Source organism: Phocoena sinus, chromosome X (assembly GCF_008692025.1).
Source record: "Phocoena sinus isolate mPhoSin1 chromosome X, mPhoSin1.pri, whole genome shotgun sequence".
Classification (NCBI taxonomy): domain Eukaryota; kingdom Metazoa; phylum Chordata; class Mammalia; order Artiodactyla; family Phocoenidae; genus Phocoena; species Phocoena sinus.
The window spans coordinates 55,634,711-55,662,142 of record NC_045784.1 but is presented as its reverse complement, the minus strand read 5'-3'; the positions used below and the strand labels follow the sequence as shown (position 1 = coordinate 55,662,142).

The window sequence follows — 27,432 nt, the reverse complement described above, 5'->3', positions numbered from 1 at the left end:
AATGTGCTAGTGTCACCACAGCAACTTTACAGAGTCAGCTTCCTGCTTTCTGGGCACTTGAACTAACGTAGACCACATTACCTATTTTATGTATGAAATATATAATACTGTAGTAGGAGACATTTCTTCTAATTTGTCCCCATTCCACTTTCCTATCCTTTCAGAAATTATGCTCCCTTGGGTTGTGATGGGCCTATCAGATACCCCCATGCAGCCAGTAGGGACTTCTTTGGAAGAGTGTTAGGTTCTTTTCTACAGACCATGCATTTTATTGCTCTCCAAGAAAGTCTCATCCTGTAGGTTAACATGGCCTGGATCCTGGGGCCCATAAGTTTCCACATTCTCTTCCAGATACCAAGACTGGTTCTCATCAAAAATCAAGAATAACAAGGCAAATTCTCGGTCCATGTCATGCCGTCCTCCATTGGGCTCTAGGATGCCCTTTCGGCAGATGGCCAAGGGTCCCACCAGGCCACTGTACATGTCCTAAGGATAGGAGGAAGAGGGAGAGAGTGAACTAGATGGAGTTGTTTCTGGGTGGTAGTGCTCTACAGAGAGACAGGCTAACACCCAAGCCCATTGTGCCCTCAGCACTTCATCATAATGTCTTGTATTTATAAGCACCTCATCTATATTATCTGAATTGATCCTCACAACAATCTTGGGACATAGGAAAGATATGCTATCATCTCACTTATGATTTACCTCTGCTGGACTATTCGTTGATCTCCAAACTCACCAATCATTTTCACAACACAATGCCTTTTCTCAGGCTGTTTCTTCTTCCTGTAATGCCCCCCCCCCACCATATCCCTATCCTTTATCATACTGCTATTCAGCTTTCAAGGCTCAATGTATGTCTACCTATCATTATGTTGCCTTCTCCAGTTTCCCCCTCATTCATCCTCTCCTCCAAGCAGAAGTAATCACTCTCTCATGGACCCCCACAGCAATTTCTATTAAATGGTTTTATAGAGCTGCTAATACTATGCTATATTTAAAATTTATTCTGTGTATATAGATATAGTTATATTTTATATATTTAATGTCAAAGTTATGTTTATATTCATCTGTCTCCCACAACTAGATCATACTCTTTGAAAATGGGAACTGTATCTTACATTTGTATCATCCAAAGCACCAGGTAAAATGTAGTAGGCTCTCAATAAATGATAGCTGACATCTGCCTGTGGATGGGTGGCTACATAGATAAGCCCATTTTCCAGGAAACAGAAGCAGAATGACTTGCCTAAAGTCACTTCAAAAGCAAGACAGAACAAAATTTGGGCTAGAAACCCAATCTCTTGACAACAAATTCTAGGTTTCTTGAATGATAACATAATGCCTTATATTATCCAAGAAGAAGAAACAAGGAAGAAAATCCTCAGAACTAACATGTGATGCTACCTATTCCTTTCATCCCTCCTCCTAACTACTAGAATAAGCCCAGCATTTGAGGAATTTCACCTGAACCCTGGACTTTAGTGCTGGGCTTCTTGCTACATCTGTTTAATAACTTCTTTTTACTAGGCAGCCTGCCCAATTCTGAGACAACTCCAGGAAGCCAATATTGTCTTTACCTTGATGGGATCCACTGCAGAATAATAGATCCAGGAAACACAAGTAGAATCATTGGGCCCAGGGCCAGATCTCTCTGGGATGTTCCACTGGTAAGTGAGAACCTCACCTAGAAGTGGTAACAGGAGTCTCCATTTAGACCAGATCAGAAATTTCTCCCAGTTCCTGGGTATCCCTAAGAGGCTGTGGCAGGTGAGTCCCAGGGCCTTTAAGATATTTCTCCATCATTTCCATATCAGTCTTCATTTTATTTTTGTGACTTTATTCTTCTCCCTCCTGGGACACCCTCAACATCTCTTCTACTGTCCCTATCTTTAAATATTCATGTCCAATACTCTAGTAAGGCAGTTCTGCTACTATTCTCCCTGCTTATAATGACCTTCCTTCTTTGGCTCTGTTTTGGTCTCCTTATCCTGCTGCTGCCTCCTAAATGCAGCTGTTTCTTCAAGGCTCTGTCTCTAGTCCTCTTCTCCTCTTTTTCCATACTGTCTCCATGGAAGATTTAAGCCATCTTTCTGATGTCAATTATGATCTGCATGTATTGATGCCTCAAATACTTAGCCAGACTTAACTTGTCATTAAGCTCCAATCCAAAATGGGCATAGAGAGAACGTACCTCAACATAATAAAGGCTATATATGACAAATCCACAGTAGGCATCACAATGGTGAAAAACTAAAGCATTTCCTCTAAGATCAGGAACAAGACAAGGATGTCCACTCTCACCACTATTATTCATCATAGTTTTGGAAGTCCTAGCCATGGCAATCAATCAGAGAATAAAAAGAAATAAAAGTAATACAAATTGGAAAAGAAGAAGTAAAACTGTCACTCTTTGCAGATGACATGATACTATACATAGAGAATCCTAAAAATGCTACCAGAAAACTACTAGATCTAATCAATGAATTTGGGAAAGTTGCAGGTTACAAAATTAATGCACAGAAATCTCTTGCATTCCTATACATTAATGATGAAAAATCTGAAAGAGAAATTAAGGAAACACTGCCATTTACCATTGCAACAAAAAGAATAAAATACCTAGGAATAAACCTACCTAGGGACACAAAAGACTTGTATGCAGAAAACTATGACACTGATGAAAGAAATTTAAGATGATAACAACAGATGGAGAGATATACCATGTTGTTTTTTTGGAAGAGTCAATATTGTGAAAATGACTCTACTACCCAAAGCAATCTACAGGTTCAATGCAATCCCTATCAAATTACCAATGGCAGTTTTTACAGAACTAGAACAAACAATCTTAAAATTTGTATTGAGACAAAAAGACCCCGAATAGCCAAAGCAGTCTTGAGGGAAAAAAACGGAGCTGGAGGAATCAGACTCCCTGACTTCAGACTATTTATTTGTTTGTTTGTTTGTTTGATGGGATTAACAGAAACAAACTACTTTATATAAAAAAGATATGCAAAGAGGATATACTGTATAGTACAGGGAATTATAGCAATTATCTTAAAATATCTTATAATGGAGTATAATCTGCAAAAATATTGAATCATGATGCTGTATAACTAAAATTAACATAATATTGTAAATCAAAGACTGAACACTGGGGACAGAGTCAAGATGGCAGAATAGGAGGATGTGGAGTTTGCATCTCCTCACAAATACATCAAGAATACATTGGAACAATTCTCAGAGAGCACCTACCGAACACTAGTTGAGGACCTCGGACACCTAAGGGGACAAAAAATCCCTGAGCAACCAGGTAGGATGAAGGAAAGGGGGAAGAAAAGTGGAAACAGGATGGGACAAGTGCCCCTGAGGGGTAGCTAAAGGAGAGCAGAGGTTCCTACACTCAGAAAAGCTCACTTACAGCAAGGGGAACAGTGGTGACAGAGAGAGACTTTCAGGGGATTGGGAGATTGGAGGGGAATGCAGCAACCAGTATGTGTAAGAGAGGACAGAGTAATACCTATTCACATAGTCTGTGCCACAGCCCTGAACACCCCAGCCTGAGTTGTGTGTAGGAGGGCTGGGTGCTGGAGAGTGAGGTTTGGAGAGTGGACCCAGGGAGGGGGTAGCTGTTGGTTGTGAGGAGACAGCCTGAGGCAGCAGGAGGGAAGGACTCCACAGCCAGAAATGTTTGCAGAGGAAGCCCAGGCCACCATGGAGGTGAGATGCAATTGTTGAGTGGTGTGCAAAGAGCAGGACTGCCATTGGAATGTCCTTTCCCACCCATTGGACTGGCCTCCTTGGGCAACGTAAGTTGTGCATGCCTGAGCAGGCTCACCCACCCTGAAAACCAGGGTTCCCCTCACCTGCTCAGGCCTTGGCAAGCCTGCTAGGGCCCCAGGCCTGAGCCCTACCCCTGCCAAAGCCTCCTCTGGCCACATGGGTTCAGGTGGACCTGAGCACAACTCCCCCAAAGCATCCATGGGCTGTGTGGGTCTTGGCAGCCTGCCACCACCCCTGACAAATCTTCCTTTGTCCACACAGGTCCTGGCAGGCTGAACGCCACCTTTCTCCAAAGCCTCGTCCATCTGTGCCAGCCCCTGAAGCCATGCCCATGGAAGTCTGCACCCCGGCTGGCCTATGCAAGCATGTGTGCTCCAGGCCAGCTTCAGGAGCAGATGCTGGTGAGAGGAACACAAGCAGAGGTGGGGATGACACAGCTGGTCCAGAGACCTACCAAGAGGTCTTGGAGGAACTCCTGGGGTGGTGGGAGTTGGCTGTAGCTCACCGTGGGTGCAGGGACATTGACAGTGGAGGCATCACAGAAGTTTCCATTTTTAAATATTTTATATTTTTATCTTTAACTTTTTTTTTAACTTTTAAATTTATTTTATTTTATCTTTTTGCTGTTGTTCTATTTTGCTTTGTTATTTCATTTTTATTTTTTCTAAAATTTTTTTTATTTTTCTAATTTTATTTTTCTTTTTATTCTTTGTTACTGTCCTGCTCTTTGTTATTTGTTGTCCCTTTTTTCCTGTTGGTTTGTTATTTTGATATTTTTGTTTAGTTTTGTTTTGCTTTGTTTATTATTTTCTTTTGTTTTTATCCTTTTTTTCTAGTTTTGATTTTTTTTGTGTGTGTCATTTTTGTGTGTTTGTCTTTTGTTCACTCACTTTTCTTTTAGTTTGTTTTTTGATTTTCTTTTGTTTTCAGTTTTCTGTTTGGGTTAGTTTTGTTTTTATTATTGGTTTTGTTTTGGGGGCTCTCTTGTTCATTTTGGTGTCTTGTTTTTTTGCTTTCCTTGGGTTTTTTTCATTGTTGTTGTTTGTTTGTTGTTTTGTCTTTTGTTTATTTGGATTTGTTTTTGTTGTCTTTGGTTTTATTTGTCTGTTTGTTTTCTTTTGTTTGTGTGATTGTTACTTCTTACTTTTGTTGGTTCGGTTTTGTTTTTATTATTTGCCTTGGGCTTTGTTTGTCTGCTTTTTGTTTGCTTGTTTGTTTTTGTCACATTGTGCAACTTGCAAGATCTTGTTTCCCAGGCCAGGGGTTAGGCCTGAGTCCCTGTGGTGGGAGCATCAAATTCAAACTGCTGGACTATCAGAGAACTACAGGTCCCAGGAAATATTCATCACTGTGAGGTCTCGAAGAAGTCCTCATCTCAGCACCAAGATCTGGCTCCACCTAACTGCCTGCAAGCTCCAGTGCTGGACGCCTCAGGCCAAACAACCAGCAAGAGAGGAAAATAGCGCCACACATCAACAAAAATGAGATGACAGAGAAATATGTTACAGATGAAGGAGCAAGGTAAAAACCTACAAGACCAAATAAATGAAGAGGAAATAGGCAACCTACCTGCAAAATAATTCAGAGTAATGATAGTAAAGATGATCCAAAATCTTGGAAATAGAATGGAGACACAGAACAAGACAAGGATACCCACTCTCACCATTTCTGTTCAGCACAGTATTGGAAGTCCTAGCCACAGAAATCAGGTAAGAAAAAGAAACAAAATGTATCCAAGTTAGAAGAGAAGAGGTAAAATTCTCACTATTTCTAGTTGATATAATACTCTATATAGAGAACTCTATAGTCTCCACACAAAAAACTATTAGAACTAATAAAGAAATTCAGCAAGGTTGCATGGTACAAGGTTAATATACAGAAATTTGTTGCATTTCTTTACACTAACAATGAAATATCAGAAAGAGAAAGTAAAAAGTAATCCTGTTTAAAATGGTGTCAAAAAATACCTAGGAATAAACTTAACCAAGGAAGTGAAAGACCTATACACTAAAAGTTATAAAACATTGAAAACAGTAATTGGAGATAATTCAAGGAAATTGAAAGATATCCCATGCTTTTAGATTGGAAGAATTAATATTGTTAGAATGGCCATACTACCCAAAGCAATCTACAGATTTAATGCAATCCCTATCAAAACACCCATGATATTTTTCACAGAACTAGAACAAATAATCTTAAGATTTATATGGAATGAAAAAAGACCCAAAAATTTCAAAACAATCCTAATAAAAAAGAACAAAGCTATACTTCCAGACTTCAGACAACACTACAAAGCTACAGTTATCAAAACAGCATGGTATTGGCACAAAAACAGACATATGGATCGATGGAACAGAATAGAGAGTCAAAAAATAAACCCACACACCTACAGTAAATTAATCTTTAACAAAGGAATCAAGACTGTACAATGGAAAGAAAGAAGTCTCTTCAACTAGTGGTGTTGGGAAAGCCAGATGGCCACATGTAAATCAATGAAAATAGAACACTCGAACACTTCCTCATACCATATTCAAAAATTACTCAAACTGGTTTAAAGACTTAGATCTAAGACATGAAAGCATAAAACTCCTAGAAGAGAACAGAGACAAAACATTCTCTGACATAAATCATAGCAATATTTTCTTAGTTCGGTCTCCCAAGGCAAAAGTAATAAAAGCAAAAATAAACAAATGGTACCTAATAAAATCTAAAAGCTTTTGCACAGCAAAGGAAACCATCAATAAAACAATAAGACAACCTGTGCAATGGGAGGAAATATTTGCAAACAATGGAACAAACAAGAGATTAATATCCAAAATATACAAACAGTTCATACAATGCAATATTGAAAAAAGAAAGAACACAATCAAAAAATGGGCAGAAGACCCAAATAGACATTTCTCCAAAGTAGACATACAGATGGCCAACAGTCACATGAAAAGATGCTCAACATCGTTAATCATTACTGAAGTGCAAATCAAAGTCACAATGAGGTATCACCACACACTGGTCAGAATGGCTACCATCAAAAAGTCTACAAACAACCAATGCTGGAGAGGGTGCAGAGAAAAGGGAACCCTTGTACACTGTTAGTGGCAATGTAAATTGGTTCTGTCTCTATGGAAAACAGTAGTTTCCTTAGAAAACTAAAAGTGGAGCTACAACATGATGCTGGGCATATATTCAGAAAAGGTGAAAATTCTACTTCAAAAGATATGTTCACCCCAATGTTCATAGCAGCATTATTTATAGTAGCCAAGACATAGAAAACACCAAATTGTGCATCACAGATGATTGGTTTAAGACGATGTGGTATAGATATACAATGGAATATTACTCAGCCATAAAAAAGAATGAAATATTGTCATTTGGAAAAACATGGATGGACTAGAGAATATTACACTCAGTGAAGTAAGTCAGACAGAGAAAGACAAATACTATATGATGTCATTTATATGTGGAATCTAAACTATAATACAAATGAATCTATATACAAAACAGAAATAGACTCACAGATATAGAAAACAAACTTATGGTTACCAAAGGGGAAAGGGAGAGGGGAAGTGATAAATTTGGAGTATGGTATTAACAGATGCAAGCTACTGTACATAAAATAGATTATGAACAAGGGTTTACTGTATAGCACAGGGAAATATATCTATAGCTATCTATCTATATATAACTGAATCACTTTGCTGTACAATATTGCAAATCAATTATACTTCAATAAAAAAATCAGAAATAAAAAAACTAAAATCACAAGTGAATGTAGGGATATTTTACCAACCTCACAGAAATAAAAAGGATTATAAGAAAACACCAAAACAATTATATATCCACCAATTATATAACCTAGATGAAATACACAAATTCCTAGAAATATACAAATTACCTTTCAATACTATCAGTTTTTGATTTCATGTATGTTGGAGTTCTGTTGTTCAATGTGTGCATATTTAGGACAGTTTTTATTTTATTTTTGAGAATTGATCTCTTTATTATATTGTAGTATCTTTCTTATCCTTGGTAGATTCCTTAGTCTAAAGTGTACTTTCCCTGACAGTAGTATTAGCCATGTTAGAGTTTACATGGTACATCTTTGTCCATTCTTTCACTTTTATCCTATTTTTGCCTTTACGTTTACAGTGAATTTATTTTATATAACATATAGTTGGGTAATCTTCTAAAATCCAGTATCACAATATACATCTGCTTTATTGGTGTATTTATATTTGTTTAAATTTAAAATTATTATTGCTATTGTTGAAATAAAATCTATCATATTGGTAGATTTTTTTTCTATTTTTCTATTTCTTTTTGTTTTTTCCTTCTTTCTTGCTTTCTTTTGCATTAATTGAGCATTTTATGTGATTCCATTTTTTCTCTATTATTAATTCACTCTACCCCTTTAAAAATGATTTTACTTATTGCTCTAGACTTTACAACATATATTAGAATCTATCTTCAAATAATATTATATTGTTTACTATCTAGAAAGAGATCTTTGCAACTGTATATTCCCAATACATCACTTCAAATCATTGTGGCATTTTTTGTCATATATTTTATATTTGCATATACAAAAATACACTACATTGATAAAGTTTTCTTTTAGACAGTCTTTTGAGCACTAAAAATGAAAAAAATATTATGTTTATTTATTCTATTTCCAGCACTCTTTATTTCATTGTATAGTTACCACTTGCTTTCTGGTGTCATGTCAGTTCTTCCTGAAGTGCTTTCTTTAAAATTTCTTGTAATATAGATATACTAGCAATGAATTCTTACAGCCTTTTTTTATGAGAATGTTTTTATTTTTCCTTATTATTTTCACAGAATATATAATTCTTCATTGACAGTATTTTTATTTCAGCACTTTAAAAATGTTTCATTACTGCTTTCTTGCTTTTATAGTTTCTGATGAGAAATCTGCCATAAGTTTTATCTTTGTTCCTTTGTATGTAATGTGCTTTTGTTCTATTTTTCTGGCTGTTTTCAAGATTTTCTGATTGTCTTTGGTTTTAGTAGACTTTACATGGCATGACTAAGGGTGTTTGCAAGTGTGTGTGTGTGCATGTGTGTGTATGTGTGTGTATTTATTTGTTTGCTTTTGGTAATTATCCCCGTTGGTCTTCTCAGAGCTTCTTGATTCTGTAGTTCTGTGTCTATTGTTGATTTTGGAAAAGTTTCAGCTATTATTTCTTTAAATCTTTTGCTTGTCCTATCTCTCTTTCTTCTCTTATGATTTCAATTTCATTTATGTTAGAGTGTCTGATATTATCACGCAGATCTTACATGCTTCATTCTGTTTCTTTTTCCTCTTTTTTGTCTCCTAGTGTTTCAGTTTTCGTAATTTTTACTGACCTATCTTCAAGGTCAGTAGTCATTTTCTCAGTTGTGTGAAGTCTACTGAAGAGACCATTGAAAAGCCTCTCTCTCTCTCTATTTTTCATTTCTAGCATTTTCATTTGATTCTCTCTTACAGTTTTTAATTTCTCCACTGAAATTATCATCCCATTTTGCATGTTTGTCACCTTTTCCATTAGGGCCTTTAACATATTAATTGTAGATATTTTAAAATTCCTGTCAGGCAGTTCCAACATCTATGTTATATCTGAATTTGGTTTGTTGTTTTCTTTGTTTCTTAGAAGTATGGGCTGTCAAGGAACAGGAAGCTGGTGTTCCCTAATCTTCAAATTTTGCTATCCTCCAAATTCTTTTTTTAAGTGAAAAGAATCTAGAAGTCAAAGGCTAAACTGTATGATTCAATTTTTATGACATTGTACAACCATTGAAAACCATAGGGATGTAGAACATAAGGAAAGTGGTTGACAAAAGTGGTGGGATTGGGGGAAAGGCTTGACTACAAAGAGGCAGCCTGAAGAAGTTGTTTTGGGGTAATGGAACTGTTCTGTATCTCGGTTATGGTGGTGAATACACAACTGTATGCATTTTCAAAATCCATGAAATTCTACAGTATGAGTGAATTTTACTAAATATAAAGTTATTTTTAATTAAAAAATTTCTAAAACAGAAGTATTAGTCCTTCCCTCTGTTAGAACCATGGGTCTTGACTAGGCCATGATCTGTGTGGTCAGGCCTTAAACTCTGATGGGTAACATATTTTTCTTTGGCTGGGAGCCATACAAGTTATCAGATGGTGAAGTACAACACATGTATGGCTGAACAATTAAAATATCTGGGGCCCCTAAAATATTTATATTTGAAATGATTGTCACTTATACACAGAATTCTGCTCCAAGTATGGACAAGATCCTTAGTTATTTAAAAACATGGATTAATGGACCTCATCTACAATCATGATTGCTGAATTCTGAAAGTCAGAATTTTGGTGCATCATGGAAATTTGATAAATGCCTTGATTTCCATTTTAGGCTTTTTAAAAGAGTATGATTTCAATTTAATTTTACTGTAAAATATATTCATTAATGTATAATATATACTTCCTTTAAAAAGGCTAAAAATATTCTTATAGCAGGAACAGAGATCACTTCAGTCACTGTTGAAGAAGCAATTTTTTCCCTGAGCTACTGAAGCTTTTTAATGCTGATGGGAGTGACAGTGAAGGATACAGAAGTAGCCTAAGAGTTGAACATTGGTCAAAAGAAAATGGATTGCCCAAAAAGAATTCTCAACAACTAGATCACTTATATCTGCTGTTGGAAAACTGCTTGCAAACATCTGGCTGTTAAAGCAGACACAAAAAGCAACCCTCTTTACCAGAGGGTAAAGAAGCCTCATCATCACAGGGTTCTCAGGAGGCAGTCTAAGACACAATGTAGGAATATTCTGAACACGGTTTCTTTCAGGAAAACACCAAATCTAAAGCTACTTATGGGAAAATTTCCTCTGAAAAGAGACCTGAAAACTGGCTGAGTGGTTCCTTCATATTGGCCAATGAGAAAAGGATCACATCGAGGCAGTAGGAGAGGCTGAGACATGGTCTTACCATAAATCCCGCCCCAGCTCAACAATCCAGAATTAGGAGGGAACTCACACAACCGAAGCTTCTCCCTGAGGAGCAAAGTGTTCATACCTCATATCAGCACCCTCCTCCTTTAATACCTGAACTTGAAATATGAAGCTGTAAAATATCTGGCTTTTTAAACCAATGGGGCTCATGTTCATGAGATCCAAAGCAATGTAGTGAACTAAGAAATACCTTCTAAATGGCTCATATGCAGACTCACTCGCCCCAGGGCCCAGCACAGAGGTAACCATTCGAAAAGCATTCAGATTAGCAATTCATTGCTAATCTTAAAGCACTGACCTGAGGAGGAGGGGCATGTTTGGATAATCTCCATGGATGAAGATGCTGGTGGACACCATTTTCACACTCTCGCTCTAAACTGCTAAAGCTGACAAGAGCTATTTTTTCTCAATGGGCGCCACCTTTACCCACCAATTGGTGGGCACCATCTCTGTGCTCCCTCTCTCTCTCTCTCTGCCTTGATAAAGCTGGCAGGCACTAAATCTTTTTTCTCTCAGTAAGTGCCACCTTCACTGTTGCCCTCTGCTACTGTCCAGAATGCCAGTGTCTCCCAGAGGGAAGATTTTATACATGTCTGGTGCCCCAGTTTTTATGTCTGGTGCCATGGTTTATGTGGCTGCAGCCCAGGAGATTCCCCTTAATTGCCTGGCTCTGGTGGCCAGGGGGAGCTTGTGTTCCTGGGTCACAAGGGATTGTCACAATTGGAGAGACAGTTTCTGGAAGGCTACCATCCCTGGGGTACTGCACACACAGCAGACTGAAACAAACCCCCAGTCTTTCCTTGAAAGAGGCCTCTTTGTTTGTCCTGGAGTTTTAGCTTTGTGTGTGGAGGGGAGGGCTGTCTTCAGGTAAGATAAAGAGTTTTCCAGACAAGCAAAAATCTTAAGAAGTTCATCAGTACTAAACAAGAAAACTAGTATGGTGGATAAAAGACAAAAGTAGTTAAAATAACAATAACTACAATAATTAGTTAAAGGATATACAAAATAAAAAGATATAAAATGTGACATCAGAAACATACAATTTGGGGGGGAAGAGTAAAAATGTAGAGTTTGAGAATGCATTCAAACATAAATTGTTATCAACTTAAAATAGATGGTTATAAATAGAGGTTGTTATATGTGTCGTAGTAACTACAAAGGAAGACCTATAGTAAACACACAAAAGATAATGAGAAAGGAATCCAAGCATATCACTAAAGAAAGTCACCAAACCACAAAAGTGAGCATGAGAAGAAGAAACAGAGGAACTACAAAACAGCCAGAAAATAATTAACAAGATGGCAATAAGTACATGATAAACATAGGTTTATCATGAACATAGATGCAAAAATCCTCAACAAAATATTAGCAAACCAACATCAACAATACATTAAAAGGATCATACACCATGATAAAGTGAGATTTATTCCAGGGATGCAAGAATGGTTCAGTATCCACAAATCAGTCAACATAATTATACACCACATTAACACAATGAAAGATAAAAATCATATAATCATCTCAATAAATGCAGAAAAAGCATTTGCAAAATTCAACATCCATTCCTGATAAAAAAAGCTCAACAAACTGAGAAGAGACGGAATATAAGTCAACATAATAAAGGCCATATATGACAAGCCCACATATAACATCATATTCAACGATGAAAAGCTGAAAGTTTTTCCTTTATGATCAGGAACAAAACAAGGATGCCCACTCTCACAATTTTTATTCAACATAGCATTGAAGTCCTACTCAGGGCAATTAGGCAAGAAGAAAAAATAAAAGGCACTCAAATTATAAAGGAAAAAGTAAAACGGCCACTATTTGAGGATGACATGATCTTATATACAGAATACTCTAAAGACTCTACCAAAAAACTTTTAGAACTAATAAACAAACTCAGCAAAGTTGCAGGACACAAAATCAACATACAGAAATCTGTTGTGTTTCCATACACTAATAACAAACTGTCAGAAAGAAAAATTAATAAAATAATTCCCAGTTATAATTCCATCAATAAGAATAAAATACTTAGGAATAAAATTAACCAAGGAGATGAATGACCTGAAAAATAAAAACCATAAGACAGTGAGGAAAGAAATTGAAGAATACACAAATAAATGGAAAGATCTTCACAGATTGGGAAGAATTAATATTGTTATAATGCTCATACTACCCAAAGCAATATGCAGATTTAATGCAATTGCAATCAAAATTTCAATGGCATTTTTCACAGAAATAGAACAATTCTAAAATTTGTTCAGAACCACAAAAGAATCTGAATAGCCAAAGCAATCTTAAGAAAGAAAAACAAAGCTGGAGGCATCATGCTCCCTGGTTTCAAATTATATTACACAACTACAGTAATCAAAACATTATGGTACTGGCATAAAAACAGTTACATAGATCAATTAAATAGAATAGACAGCCCAGAAATAAATCCACACTTATATGGGCAATTGATCTACAACAAAGGAGACAAGAATATACAATGGTGAAAAGACAGCCCCTTCAATAAACGGTGTTGGGAGAACTGGACAGCTACATGTAAAAGAATTTAATTAAACTACTTTTCACACCATATACAAAAATAAACTCAAAATGGATATAGACTTAAATGTAAGACCTGAAACCATAAAAATCCTAGAAGAAAACAGGTACTACACTCTTTGATGTTGGTCTTAACAACATTTTTTGGATCTGTTTCGTCACGCAAAAGCAACAACAAAAAAATAAGCAAATGGGACTATATAAAACTAAAAAGCTTTTGAATAAAAAGCCCATTTTTTCAAAGAAACGAAAAGGCCACCTACTGAGTAGGAGACTATATTTGCAAACAGTAGATCCAATAAGGGGTTAATATACAACATATACAAAGAACTCATACAACTCAACATTCAGAAAAATGAACAACCCGACTAAAAAATGGGCAGAGGATCTGAATAGTCATTTTTCCAAAGAAGACATCAAAATGGCCAACAGGTACCTGAAAAGATGCTCAACATCATTAATTATTAGGGAAATGCAAATCAAAACCATGACAGCAACTCATATCCATTAGAATGGCTATTATCAAAAAGGCAAGAAATAAGTGTTGGCAAGGATGTGGGAAAAAGGGAACCCTTGTGCATTGTTGATGGAAATGTAAATTGGTGCAGCCATTATGGAAAATAGTATGGCAGTTCCTCAAAAAATTAAAAATAGAACTACCATATGATCAAGCAATTCCACTTCTGGGTGTTTATCCAGAGAAAACAAAACCCCTAATTCAAAAAGATATATGCACTCCCACGTTTATTTCAGCATTATTTACAATATCCAAGACATGGGAACAACCTGAGTGTCCTTCAGTGGATAAAGTTGATGTGATATATACGTACACACACACACACACACACACACACACACACACACACACAATGGAATTCTATTCAGCCATAAAAAAATAAAATCCTTCCATTTGTGACAAATGAATGGACCTTTAGGGCATTATGCTAAGTGAAATAAGTCAGAAAAAGTTCAATACCATATGTTCTCACTTATATCTTAAATTAGAAAAAAACAAACAAAAAATAAACAACAAAAAACCCAAGGTCATAGATACAGAGAGCAGATTGGTGGTTGCCAGAGGCATGGGTTAGGAGTTGGGCAAAATGGGTAAAGGCAGTCAAAAGGTACAAACTTCCAGTTGTAAAATAAATGTCATGGGGATGCAATGTAAAACATGGTGACTATAGTTTATACTACTGTATTGCATATTTGAAAGTTGTTATGAGAGTAGACGTTCAAAGTTCTCATCACAAGAAAAAAAATTGTAACTATGCATGGTGACAGATATTAACTACACTTATTACGGTGATCATTTCATAATGTATACAATTATTGAATTATTATATTGTACATCTGAAATGAATATAATGTCAAATGGCAATTATACTTCAATAAAAAAGAAGCCTCATCATGCAAATCCAAGATTGCTGTTGTCATTACCGTAGATAAACAGTGTCTCTGGGAAATCTGTTGTCTGGGGCTTCAAAACAGACTTGAGGTTCTGTAATGCAGTGATGGGTACCTTTCAGAAGCCTGGTGAAGCAGACCTGATGGTTGTTTTTTTCTCAAAACCCTAACTTGTGTGCATATTCAATAAGTCTCTATCATATCCAGATATATCCAGTTGACCAATCTGTTACAGAGTTTTACTGAAGACAGTTTTTATGATGTTTTGTGATCAACTTTGTAAAGTGTTCCAGTTTTAACTTGCGATCTTTTTGTAATGAATTGTTTATAATATGTTGTAGCTGTACTTAACTCAGCCCATCTTTCACTTAAGACAGTTGTTTACAGACATAAGTATGTGAGCATTGTTGATTTGGAGTTGACCACTTGTTAATATGCGGAAGAGATAGATGATAGTTCTTGATTCTTGTGATGAATGTCTCTATATGTTAATGATTTGTTGGTGAGCACTTAAGGTAATAGAATTGATATACATGTAATATAGCATGCTTCTGAAATACAATTTATTATTTAATCTAGGTGTTTAACACCATTAGAATATAAGCTTTTCCAAGGGTGTAATTTTTCCATGTATAATTTACAGTCTCTTTAAAAAATATATATGGTGTCTATAGAATGTGCTATGTGTATTTATAACAACTATTTATATATTATGGTGTAAGTATTTTTAAATTACATGTTTTACATAGATATGTGGGAAAACATTTTTAAGGTGGGTGTACAGTTACAACTCTAACTACATGATACTTGTTTTTATAGTAGTAAAATATTATGCTGCATTATTACTTGCATAATCCTCATTTCACCACAAGTTAACCAACACTCTAACTTATAATACAGATGCTAAACTAGGATTTAATAAAGATTTTAGGTTAAAATACAAGTTGTTCATGCCAGTATTCTGAAGTAGTAAGTACAGTTTTTCAACAGTGGTGTGATTGGTCTCATAACTGGGTTAGGTTTTTCCTCTCTACTAAGAAGAAATTTACTGAATACAGGAAAATTTGTACGCCATGTGGGAGTATGTATTATAAAACCTTTAAATTTATTTGGGGAAGAGGGGGAGGTGTACAAATTCCAAGCTTATCAGAACCTATACCATTTAATATGGTTTGGGGATTAGGGCATGTCCGGTATAACCATCTTGGAAAAATCACTTTACAGAGGTAGGCTTCAAAGTGGTTTTAAAATGATCCTTCTATTAAAGGTTTTAGTCATTTACATTGACTAAAATTTAAATAAATTTATCACCTTCCTCAAAAAAAGATCCATAGCAAAGGGTGAGAAAAGTTAGTTGTATCCCCCTTGAGATTAGGAAAAAGCTAAGGGTTACCACCACTATCACTAATACTAGAGATCCTAGCAAACACATATGTCAAAAAGGAAATAATAAGTAGAAGGATAAAATACTTGTTTTTTGCAGAATCAACAAACTACAGAATTAATAAGGAAATTCAGGAAGCCTACCAGATAAAAGATTAAATTATAAAAATCAATAGCATTTAACTACATTAGCAATAATCAATTAGAAATATAATTTAAAATTAGCAACAAAAGCAATAAAACATCCATAGATTAACTTAATTAGGCATATGTAAAACCTTAATGGGGAAATTTTCATAACACTATGAAAAAAGTGTTATGTGTCTTCACAGAGAAGACTATCTGAATAAACGGAAAGTTATTCCAACAAGTGAATAATATAAAAATGCCAATTTTCTCTAAGATAATCTATAAATTCAACACAATACAAATCAAAATCATAGTTGGATTTTGTTGTTGAACTTGATAAACTTACTCTAAAATTTATATGAAAAAATAACACACACTTCAGTCAATCTTGAACAAAGGAGGCCTATCCTCCAAATAGTCAGACAAATTTCAAACTTATAATAATAAAAATAGTATGATATTTTTGCAATAACATAATAACATACAAATACAGCAGAATAAAAACTTGGAGTCAGATCTATTTATTTAAAGAAAGTAAACACTGAATGTCCATCAACAGAGGAATGGATAAAGAAGATGTGGTACCTATATACAATGGAATATTACTCAGCCATAGAAAGGAATGAAATTGGGTCATTTGTAGAGATGTGGATGGACCTAGAGAGTGCCATACAGAGTGAAGTAAGTCAGAAAGAGGAAAGCAAATATCATATAATAATATGTGATATATGCTTGCATATATGTGGAATCTAGAAAAATGGTATAGATGATCTTATTTGCAAAGCAGAAATAGAGACACAGACATAGAGAACAAATGTATGGATACCAAGGGGGAAAGGAGCGGGGTGGGAGGAATTGGGACACTGGGACTGACACATATACGTTATTGATATTATGTATAAAAAAGACAACTGATGGGAACATACAATATAGCACAGGGAACTCTATCTAATGCACTGTAGTAACCTAAATGGGAGGGAAGGCTAAAAGGGAGGGGATATCTGTATGTGTATGGCTGATTCATTTTGTTGTGCAGTGGAGGCTAACACAACGTTGTAAAGCAACCATACTCCAATAAAAATTCATAAAAAAAGAAAGTAAACTATAAAGGTGGCAAAAACAAGTAAAATGGGGAAAAGCTGAATTGTTTAAGACATGGTATTGAGAAAACTTGCTCACTATATGGAGAAAAAAAATTAAATGGATCCCTAGCTAATGGCACATAGAAAGGTAGATTCTGGCATTATTAAAGATCTGAATGTGACAAAATTATAAATAGAAGATAACATAGCCCAATATCCTTGTGACCAGAGGTGGAAAGGACTTTATAAACAAAACTTAAAAAGCACAAACCATGAGGCCAAAATTTGATTACAAATGATGTTCTGTTCAACAAACAACACCATGAACAAAATGAACAGCTGAATGACAAATTGGGAAAAGATACCTGCAATGTATAAAACAGACAACTAATAACTAAAATATAGAAACTCTTGAAAATCAAAAAGAAAAATCTATCTAGAAACCCCAGAATCAGAACAATTCTTACTCCTTTCACTGTATTTGGCTGGCCTGAGGTGCCATCATTTCATACCTGGATTAATCTAATTATCTCAGTCACTCTTTATTGTCTAACTCACTCCCTAAGTGATCTCATGCATATTATATCTTTAAATATCATCTATATGCTGATGACTCTTAAATTTCTATCTCGAGTTCACACCTCTTCTCTAATTTGGCTACACGTGTAGCCAAATACCTACTTGATATTTCCACATCTTAAACTTTATTTCAAACTTCTCCATTTCATTGAATGACAACTATTTCCATTGGTCCAGACCAAAAACCTTGAAATCATCTTTTTCTGCTTTCCTCCTCCCATCTCACATCTAGACCATCAAAATATCTCATTGGATCTACCTTAAAAACCCATCCTAAATATGACCACTGCTCATCACTTCCAAGCTACCATCATCTCATCATCTCTAAACAGAATTACTGCATTGCTTCCTAGATTATCTCCCTAATTCCTCCATTGCCTACTTATAATCTCTCCTCAACACAGCAATCGGATTGATCCTGTTAAAATGTAAGTCAGATCATGTCGCTCCTCTGTTTAAAATCTTCCAATGGCCTCCCAATCCACTCAAAGTTCCTATTATGGCCTGTAAGACCCAACATAATCTGCTTCCTGCTATTCTTCCACTTTTAACTTTCTGACCTTTTCGCCTACCCTTCTCCCTGTGGCCTACTCAATTCCAGAATACTAGCAGTCTTGCTCTTCTTGATCAGAACAAATACACTCTTGCTTCAGGGTCCTCACCCTTGCTGTTCCTTTTTCTTGGAATTTTCTCCCCTTCCTCAAATACTCTTTTCATAGTTGTCTCCCTATCTCCTTATATCCATCAGGTCTCAAATTAAACGTCACGGCCTCAGGAAGATTTATACACTTCTCCCTCCACCCTGTCACATTATCTTCTTCTGCTTCCTTCATAGAACTTACCTAATTTTGTAAATATGTATGTATCTATTGGTTTCTCACTTACTACCTGCTTTCTCCCCTAGACTGTAAAATTTATGAAGGCAGAGGTCACATTGGTTTTACTAACCATTTTGCACTGCAATATTTATTAGTGACCCCCCAATTTTTTTTCATTAGACATTTGTATTTCTTCCTTCATAAATTTCCTGTCTATATACTCATTTTTCTTTTGCTACTCTTTAAAAAAATAAGTTTCCTACCTGTAGTAACAATATCTTATGTGTTAAACATCTTTTTAGGGTCTCAAACTTAGAAAAATCTATCTCCACCCAGAATTCAGACATATTTTCTTTTAATTCTTTTATTTTTAAGCTATTTTACCTTTAATCTGTTTGTAATTTATTTTAGCATATGGTAATAAACAGAGATCTAATTTTGTTTTTGGAAAGAGAGAACTTGTCCTAAGCCATATAGTCCTCTCTTGGTATCCATGGGGGATTGGTTCCAGGAACCACCATAGATACAAAAATCCATGCTTAAGTCTCTTATATAAATGGTACAGTATTTGCATATAATCTACACACATCCTCTCATATACATTAAATCATCTCTAGATTACTTTTAATATCTAATACAATGTAAATGCTATGTAAATAGTTCCTGGCCCATGGCAAATTAAAGTTTTGGTTTTTGAAACTTTCTGGAATTTTTTTCTGAATACAGTTGACCCATGAACAACACAGGGTTAAGGATGCCAACTTTCCACACAACTGAAAATCCACATATAAGGACTTCCCTGGTGGTGCAATGGTTAAGACTCCATGCTCCCAATGCAGGGGGCCCAGGTTTGATCTGTCATCAAGGAACTAGATCCCACATGCATGCTGCAAATAAGAGTATGCATGCCACAACTAAGGAGCCCCAATCCACAACTAAGGAGCCCGCCTGCTGCAACTAAGACCTGGTGCAACCAAATAAATAAATAAATATGTTTTAAAAATAATATAAAAAATGAAAATCCACATATAACTTTATGGTTGGCTCTCCATATTCGTGGTTCCTCATCTGTGGATTCAACCAACCACAGATTGGGTAGTATTTTAGTACATATTTATTGAAAAAATCTGTATATAAGAGGATCTGTGCAGTTCAAATCCATGTTGTTCAAGGATCAACTATATTTTCAGTCTGTAGTTGGTTGAATCCATGGATGTAGTTGGTTGAACCAGTGGTTATGGAGGGCTGACTGTATTGATCAATTTTTCCTTTCTGCCACTGAAATGCTAGATTTTTTAATATTAAACTTTTATATACACTCAGCATTAGAGGCAAGAGGCAAGATTTCTATGCGCTTGTGATAATATTAATACAGGACCACAAGAATGTCTGACTTTTATTAATTACTCCTCTCCTTGAGGCTTTTGAAAAACTTTGACTTAAAGTTCTAAATAAAGCTTCCTCATTCCAGCCCCTTGAAACTAAGATGGCTTGATCTGCAGTGCAGGCATAACACAGAAAACCAGTTATATGAGTCTTAACTCATATAACCAGCTTACCCATTTGCAGGCACAGATCAACTTACCACATGGAAGAGTGAAATAGAGAGTGCTGAGATGAGAGAAAGAGTAACCCTGCCCACTAGTAAGGCATTGTCCAACAAATATCCTGGGTTCTGACTAATCAGGTTAATAACATTTCCTTAGTGAGGAGACCTAAGGAGGGAGGTAGGAAGAAGAAATGTGGGCTAGTATTGGAATAACTGTATTCCCACAGCTGTTGACAAAGATAGAACTTTGAGTCTGTTTCAGGGATTTTTTTGTCCTATTATTTTTTGACAGTACCATGCTGCTTTAATTATTGTACCTTTATAATATGCTGTAATATTGGGTTGTGCTAGTCTTCTCTCATTAATCTTTTTTATTAAAGAGTAGTTGATTTACAATATTGTGTTAGTTTCAGGTGTACAGCATAATGATTCAGGTTTTCTCTGATTATATTCCATTATAGGTTATCACAGATATTGAATATAAATCCCTGTGTTATGCAGTATATCTTTGTTGTTTATCTATTTTATGTATAGTAGTTTGTATCTGTTAATTCCATACTCTTAATTTGTCCCTTCTTCCTTTCCTGTCCCCTTTGGTAACCATAAGTTTGTTTTCTATGTCTGTGAGTCTGATTCTGCTTTGTATACAGACTCATTTTATATTATTGTATTATTTTTTTAATTTCCACGTATAAGTGTTATCATATAGTATTTGTCTTTCTCTGTCTGACTGACTTCACTATGTATTATATTCTCTAGGTCCATTCATCTCATTCATCTTTTAAAATACTTCTTGGATCTTCTTGTCCAGCCATTCCTTATTCTTCCAAATGAACTTTATGTACAATCATTTCATTTAAGTATAAAAATGTCCAATTGTGCTTTTGATTAGAACTGCTTCAAATCTATAAATTATTTAAGGTATATCACCTCCTATTAAATAATGGTATTTGCAAAGTTCCATTCTCAGCTCAATGTTATTGTCACTTTACACACTATCTCACTAGGTGATCTCATATATGACCATGATTTCAACTATCATTTATTGTAGTTACTGGTGACTGTTAAAGCTCCACATTTTTACAGATATTTCTTCCAAATTACAAACCCATACTCAAATTGAGTACAGCCTCCTATTTTTTTTTATTTTTTATTTTTATTTTTTGCGGTATGCAGGCCTCTCACTGTTGTGGCCTCTCCCATTGTGGAGCACAAGCTCCGGACGCACAGGCTCAGTGGCCATGGCTCACGGGCCCAGCTGCTCCGCGGCATGTGGGATCTTCCCGGACCAGGGCACAAACCTGCATCCCCTGCATCGGCAGGTGGACTCTCAACCACTGCACCACTAGGGAAGCCCAAACTCCTATTCTTTTCAGTGCTCTCTTTTCCACCTGGATGTCTTACAGGTACCTTATATTCAAGACAATCAAAAAAAACTTAATGGGCTTCTCTGGTGACACAGTGGTTGAGAGTCCGCCTGCTGATGCAGGGGACACGCGTTCGTGCCCCAGTCCAGGAAGATCCCACATGCTGTTGAGCGGCTGGGCCCGTGAGCCATGGCCACTGAATCTATGCGTCTGGAGCCTGTGCTCCACAACAGGAGAGGCCACAACAGTGAGAGGTCTGCGTACTGCAAAAATAAATAAATAAATAAATAAATAAACTTAATATCTTCCCCCTCTAAATAAACAAACAAACCAACAAACAAAAACACCCCATACTTCATGATTTTTTATCTTCTTTTGTGAGTGGTACCACCATCTAGGTGCTTAATCCAAAAAATCAGTTTGTAATCCTTAACTCTCTCTTATCCCCAACACCTGTACAATCGTCGTGTCCTATTGATTATCCATTAACATCCCTCAAACCCAACTAATTCTCTCAATCCTCATTTCCTACCACTTTTGTTAAAGTCATTATCATCACTTGTATGTACAACAACCTTCTAAATGTTTTCCCTGCTTCCAATGTATCTCCTTTCTCCTTCTACTTATTGATGATTGTAGTACCTGGATCACCATCTTCCTTTCCACCCCAATCTCTACCACTCTTCTGAGTAACTTTGAAGTCTATATGTATGACTCATCCAACACTCTAGCCTTTCAGTCCCTTGATCTCTATTCCAGTAACTTTCACTTCCACTTTACTTTAGCCCCTGGTCAAACCCCAGACCATCTCGTCACCTGAAATTGCTCTTCTTAAGTCTTAAAATCAATCCACACTCACTGTTTCCACTCCCAACTCTCTCAATTACTCTTTATTCCATTATAATCTGGCTTCTTTTCCCACCAATTTATGAAAAGCACCAGCCATTCCTCTGTTGCTATATCCAATGGGAAATTTTATGTTATCTTATTTAATCTCTCTGAGGAAGCTGAAACTGTTGACCTGTTCATTTTTGAAATGATCTTTTAAACATTTTCGATAAAATCTTATCATGGTATTTCTTCTAACATCTTGCTCACTTTTTCTCACGCTTACCTTTCAATTAGTACCTCCCTTAAAAGTTGGTTTTCCTCAGGGTATCATTCTAGGATTCCTACTGTCCCAATGAATATACTCTTCCAGGGTGACTGTGCTTATTTCTTTGCCTTCAATTACTACTTAAATGTTGATGTCTTTCACACCTATTCCTTCAGATCCTACATTTCTTTTGAGCTTTGGACCTTTATGTCTATTAGATATCTCTATTTCATTGTCTTACAGACATCACAAATTCAAGAAATTCCAATGTGAACTCACCATCATCCATTCTTCTCCATCCCAAATCAGTTTCTGCCCATGTTCCCTATAGTGGTGAATGACATTACCATATATCTGGTTGTCCAGGCCAAAAATGTGGGAATCATTCCAGGATTTTCCTCCAAATATCTGGCTGTCATTCAAGAATCCTCCTTCTCACCTTCCATATCCAATTAATCAAATCCTGTTGATTCTACTTACTTGATCTTTTTAGAACCCATTCCTCAACGTCAAATTTCTTCTTTTCTTCCACACTATCAATTTACCAATTTACCTGTATACTTACTTCTCATTTTTTAGATTAGTGGTTCTTAAGGTATGGTTCCTGATCCAGCAACATCAGAATCACCTAGGAAATTGTTTGAATAAGAAAATTATTGAACCCTACCCCAGACCTACTGAATCAGAGGATCTGGGGATATTCCCAGAAATCTATGATTTAACAGACTTTCCAGGTGATTCTGATGCACGCTAAAGTTTGAGAACTACTGATTTAGATCTCAGCTATCACCTACTCTGGGAAACAAGCCTTGACCATCCAAACTTTAGATTAGGTACCCTATTCTACACTTCCATGGCACATTTTTAAAGCCCCGATTTAACAGTTAAAACATGGGATTATAATTACCAGTTTACTTATCTATCCTAATAGCCCAAGTTTTTTTTAGGGTATGAAAAAGTATTATTCCCCACTCTTTCTATAATTTCTAAAATTTCTCCTGCACCCAGTAAGGCTCCAGTAAGTGTTTATTCAATGAATGAATGCATGGAAGATAATGTGGTCAGGATTATGGTAACCCTACATTTAGTATTAAAAGTTTAGTATATGACTGAAGTTAGGATTTAGTCTGTACTAAGAGGACAAGAACTTTATCTATGGCTGGGTTTAAGGATCAGTTTGTGGTCTGGTACAGGCCACTCTCTAGTCATGATTAGGAGCTCAGACTATAGCCAAGTTCAACTTCAGATCTAGAGAGGGTTAGAAGCTCAATCTGTACTCAGGGCTAATGACAGTACAAGGCTCCATGTGTGGCAAGTGTTGAGCATGTCTTTGATTAAACAAAAGACCTAATGTGGTGGAAGATGGCAGAAGAGTAAGATGCGGAGATCACATTCCTCCCCACAGATATATCAGAAAAACATCTACACATGGAACTGCTCCTATAGAACACCCACTGAATGCTATAAAAGACTTCAGACCTCCCAAAAGGCAAGAAACTCCCCACGTACCTGGGTAGGACAAAAGAAAAAACAGAAACAAAAGAATAGGGATGGTACCTGCACCAGTGGGAGGGAGCTGTGAAGGAGGAAAGGTTTCCACACACTAGGAAGCCCCATCGTGGCCAGAGACTGTGGGTGGCGGAGGGGGGAAGCTTCAGATCCATGTAGGAGAGCACAGCACCAGCGGTGCAGAGGGCAAAGCAGAGAGATTCCTGCACAGAGGATTGGTGCCAACCAGCACTCACCAGCCCGAGAGGCTTGTCTGCTCACCCGCCAGGGCAGGTGGGGGCTGGGAGCTGAGGCTCGGGCTTTGGTCGGATCGCAGGGAGAGGATGAGGGTTGGCGGTGTGAACACAGCCTGAAGAGGTTAGTGCGCCACAGCTAGCCAGGAGGGAGTCCAGGAAAATGTCTGGACCTGCCAAAGAGGCAAGAGACTTTTTCTTCCCTCTTTGTTTCCTGGTGCGTGAGGAGAGGGTATTAAGAGCACTGCTTAAAGGAGCTCCAGAGACGGGTGCAATCCGCGGCTAACAGTGCGGACCACAGAGACGGAGATGAGATGCTAAGGCTGCTGCTGTCACCATCAAGAAGCCTGTGAGCGAGCACAGGTCACTATCCACACCACCCCTCCCGGGAGCCTGTGCAGCATGCTACTGCCAGGGTCCCGTGATCCAGGGACAACTTCCCCAGAACACATGGCGCGCCTCAGGCTGTTGCAACGTCATGCCGGCCTCTGCTGCCACAGGCTTGTCCCACATCTGTACCCCTCCCTCCCACCGACCTCAGTGAGCCAGAGCCCAAAAATCAGTTGCTCCTTTAACCCCTTCCAGTCTGAGGGAAGAACAGACGCCCTCAGGTGACCTACATGGAGAGGCAGGGCCAAATCCAAAGCTGAACCCCGAGAGCTGTATGAAAAAAGAAGAGAAAGGGAAATGTATCCCAGCAGCCTCAGGAGCAGCGGATTAAATCTCCACAATCAACTTGATGTACCCTGCAACTGTGGAAAACCTGATTAGACAACGAATCATCCCAAATTGAGGAGATGGAATTTGAGAGCAAGATATATTATTTTTTCCCTTTTTCCACGTTTTGTAAGGGTGTACATGTATGCTTCTCTGTGAGATTTTGTCTGCAAAACTTTGCTTTCACCATTTGTCTGAGGGTTCTGTCCATCCATTTTATTTATTCATTTTTTATTTTTTTAAAAAATTTCTTAATAATTATTTTTTATTTTAATAACATTATTTTATTTTATTCTATTTTATCCTCTTTCTTTCTTTCTTTCTTTCTTCCTTTCTTTCTCTCTTTCTTTCTTTCTTTCTATTTTTTCTCCCTTTTCTTCTGAGCCATGTGGATGAAAGGATCTTGGTGCTCCAGCCAGGAGTCAGTGCTGTGCCTCTGAGGTTGGAGAGCCAACTTTAGGACACTGATCCACAAGAGACCTCCCAGTTCCACATAATATCAAATGGTGAAAATCTCCCAGAGATCTCCATCTCAACACCAAGACGCAGCTTCACTCAACGACCAGCAAGCTACAGTGCTGGACACCCTATGCAAAACAACTAGAAAGAAAGGAACACAACCCCACCCATTAGCAGAGAGGCTGCCTAAAATCATAATAAGGCCACAGACACCACAAAATACACCACCAGACGTGGACCTGCCCATCAGAAAGACAAGATCCTACCTCAGCCAAAGGAACACAGGCACTAGTCCCCTCCAACAGAAAGTCTACACAACACATTGAACAAACCATAGCCACTGGGGACAGACACCAAAAACAATGGGAACTACAAACCTACAGAATGAAAAGAGGAGACCCCAAACACAGTGGGATAAGCACAATGAGAGGACAGAAAAATACACAGCAGATGAAGGAGTAAGGTAAAAACCCACCAGACCTAACAAACGAAGAGGAAATAGGCAGCCTACCTGAAAAAGAATTCAGAATAATGATAGTAAAGATGATCCAAAATCTTGCAAACAGAAGTGAGAAAATGCAAGAAACACTTAACAAGGAACTAAAGAGGAAACAAGCAACAATGAACAACACAATAAATGAAATTAAAAATACTCTAGAAGGGATCAATAGCAGAATAAATGAGGCAAAAGAACAGATAAGTGACCTGGTAGATAAAATAGTAGAAATAATTACTGCAGAGGAGAATAAATGAAAAAGACTGTAAAGAACTGAGGACAGACTCAGAGACCACTAGGACAACATTAAAACGCACCAACATTCAAATTATAGGGTTGCCAGAAAAAGAAGAGAAAAAGAAAGGGACTGAGAAAATATTTGAAGAGATTATAGTTGAAAACTTCCCTAATATGGGAAAGGAAATAGTGAATCAAGTCCAGAAAGCAAAGAGAGACCCATACAGGATAAATCCAAGGAGAAACATGCCAAGACACATACTAAGCAAATTAACAAAAATTAAATACAAAGAAAACATATTAAAAGCAGCAATGGAAAAACAACAAATAACACACAAGGGAATCCCCATAAGGGTAACAGCTGATCTTTCAGCAGAATCTCTGCAAGCCAGAAGGGAGTGGCAGGACATACTTAAAGTGATGAAGGAGAAAAACCTACAACCAAGAATACTCTACCCAGCAAGGATCTCATTCAGATTTGATGGAGAAATTAAAACACTTACAGACAAGCAAAAGCTGAGAGAGTTCAGCACCAACAAATCAGCTTTACAACAAACGGTAAAGGAACTTCTCTGGGCAAGAAACACAAGAGAAGGGAAAGACCTACAATTACAAATCCAAAACAATTATAAAATGGGAATAGGAACATATATATCAATTATTACCTTAAAGGTAAATGGATTAAATACTCACACCAAAAGACACAGACTGGGTGAAAGGACACAAAAACAAGACCCACATATATGCTGTCTACAAGAGACCAACTTCAGACCTAGGGACACAGAGAGACAGAAAGTGAGGGGATGGAAAATGATATTCCATGCAAATGGAAATCAAAAGAAAGCTGGAGTAGCAATTGTCATATCAGACAAAATAGACTTTAAAAAAAGACTACTACAAGAGATAAAGAAGGACACTACATAATGATTACGGGATCGATCCAAGAATAAGATATAACAATTGTAAATATTTATGAACCCAACATAGGAACACCTCAATACAAAAGGCAAATACTAACAGCTATAAAAGACATCAGCGAAATCAT

The 27,432-nt window shown here is 36.9% G+C and overlaps 1 protein-coding gene across 8 annotated transcripts in view; it reads right to left on the bottom strand.

Moving 5' to 3' along the window:
* The window catches only part of HEPH (hephaestin), a 102,708-nt gene that overhangs the window by 9,525 nt on the left and 65,751 nt on the right, over window positions 1-27,432 (bottom strand). For 5 of the 8 annotated variants that reach the window (XM_032620694.1, XM_032620695.1, XM_032620697.1 and 2 more), the window contains 2 exons: window positions 1,581-1,687; window positions 261-486 (listed from right to left, as the gene is read on the bottom strand). The exons of the other annotated variants lie outside the window; for them this stretch is intronic. In XM_032620694.1, the coding sequence (XP_032476585.1) occupies window positions 261-486; window positions 1,581-1,687 (333 nt within the window). The remainder of the gene's footprint in view (window positions 1-260; window positions 487-1,580; window positions 1,688-27,432) is intronic. 8 annotated transcript variants of the gene reach the window in all.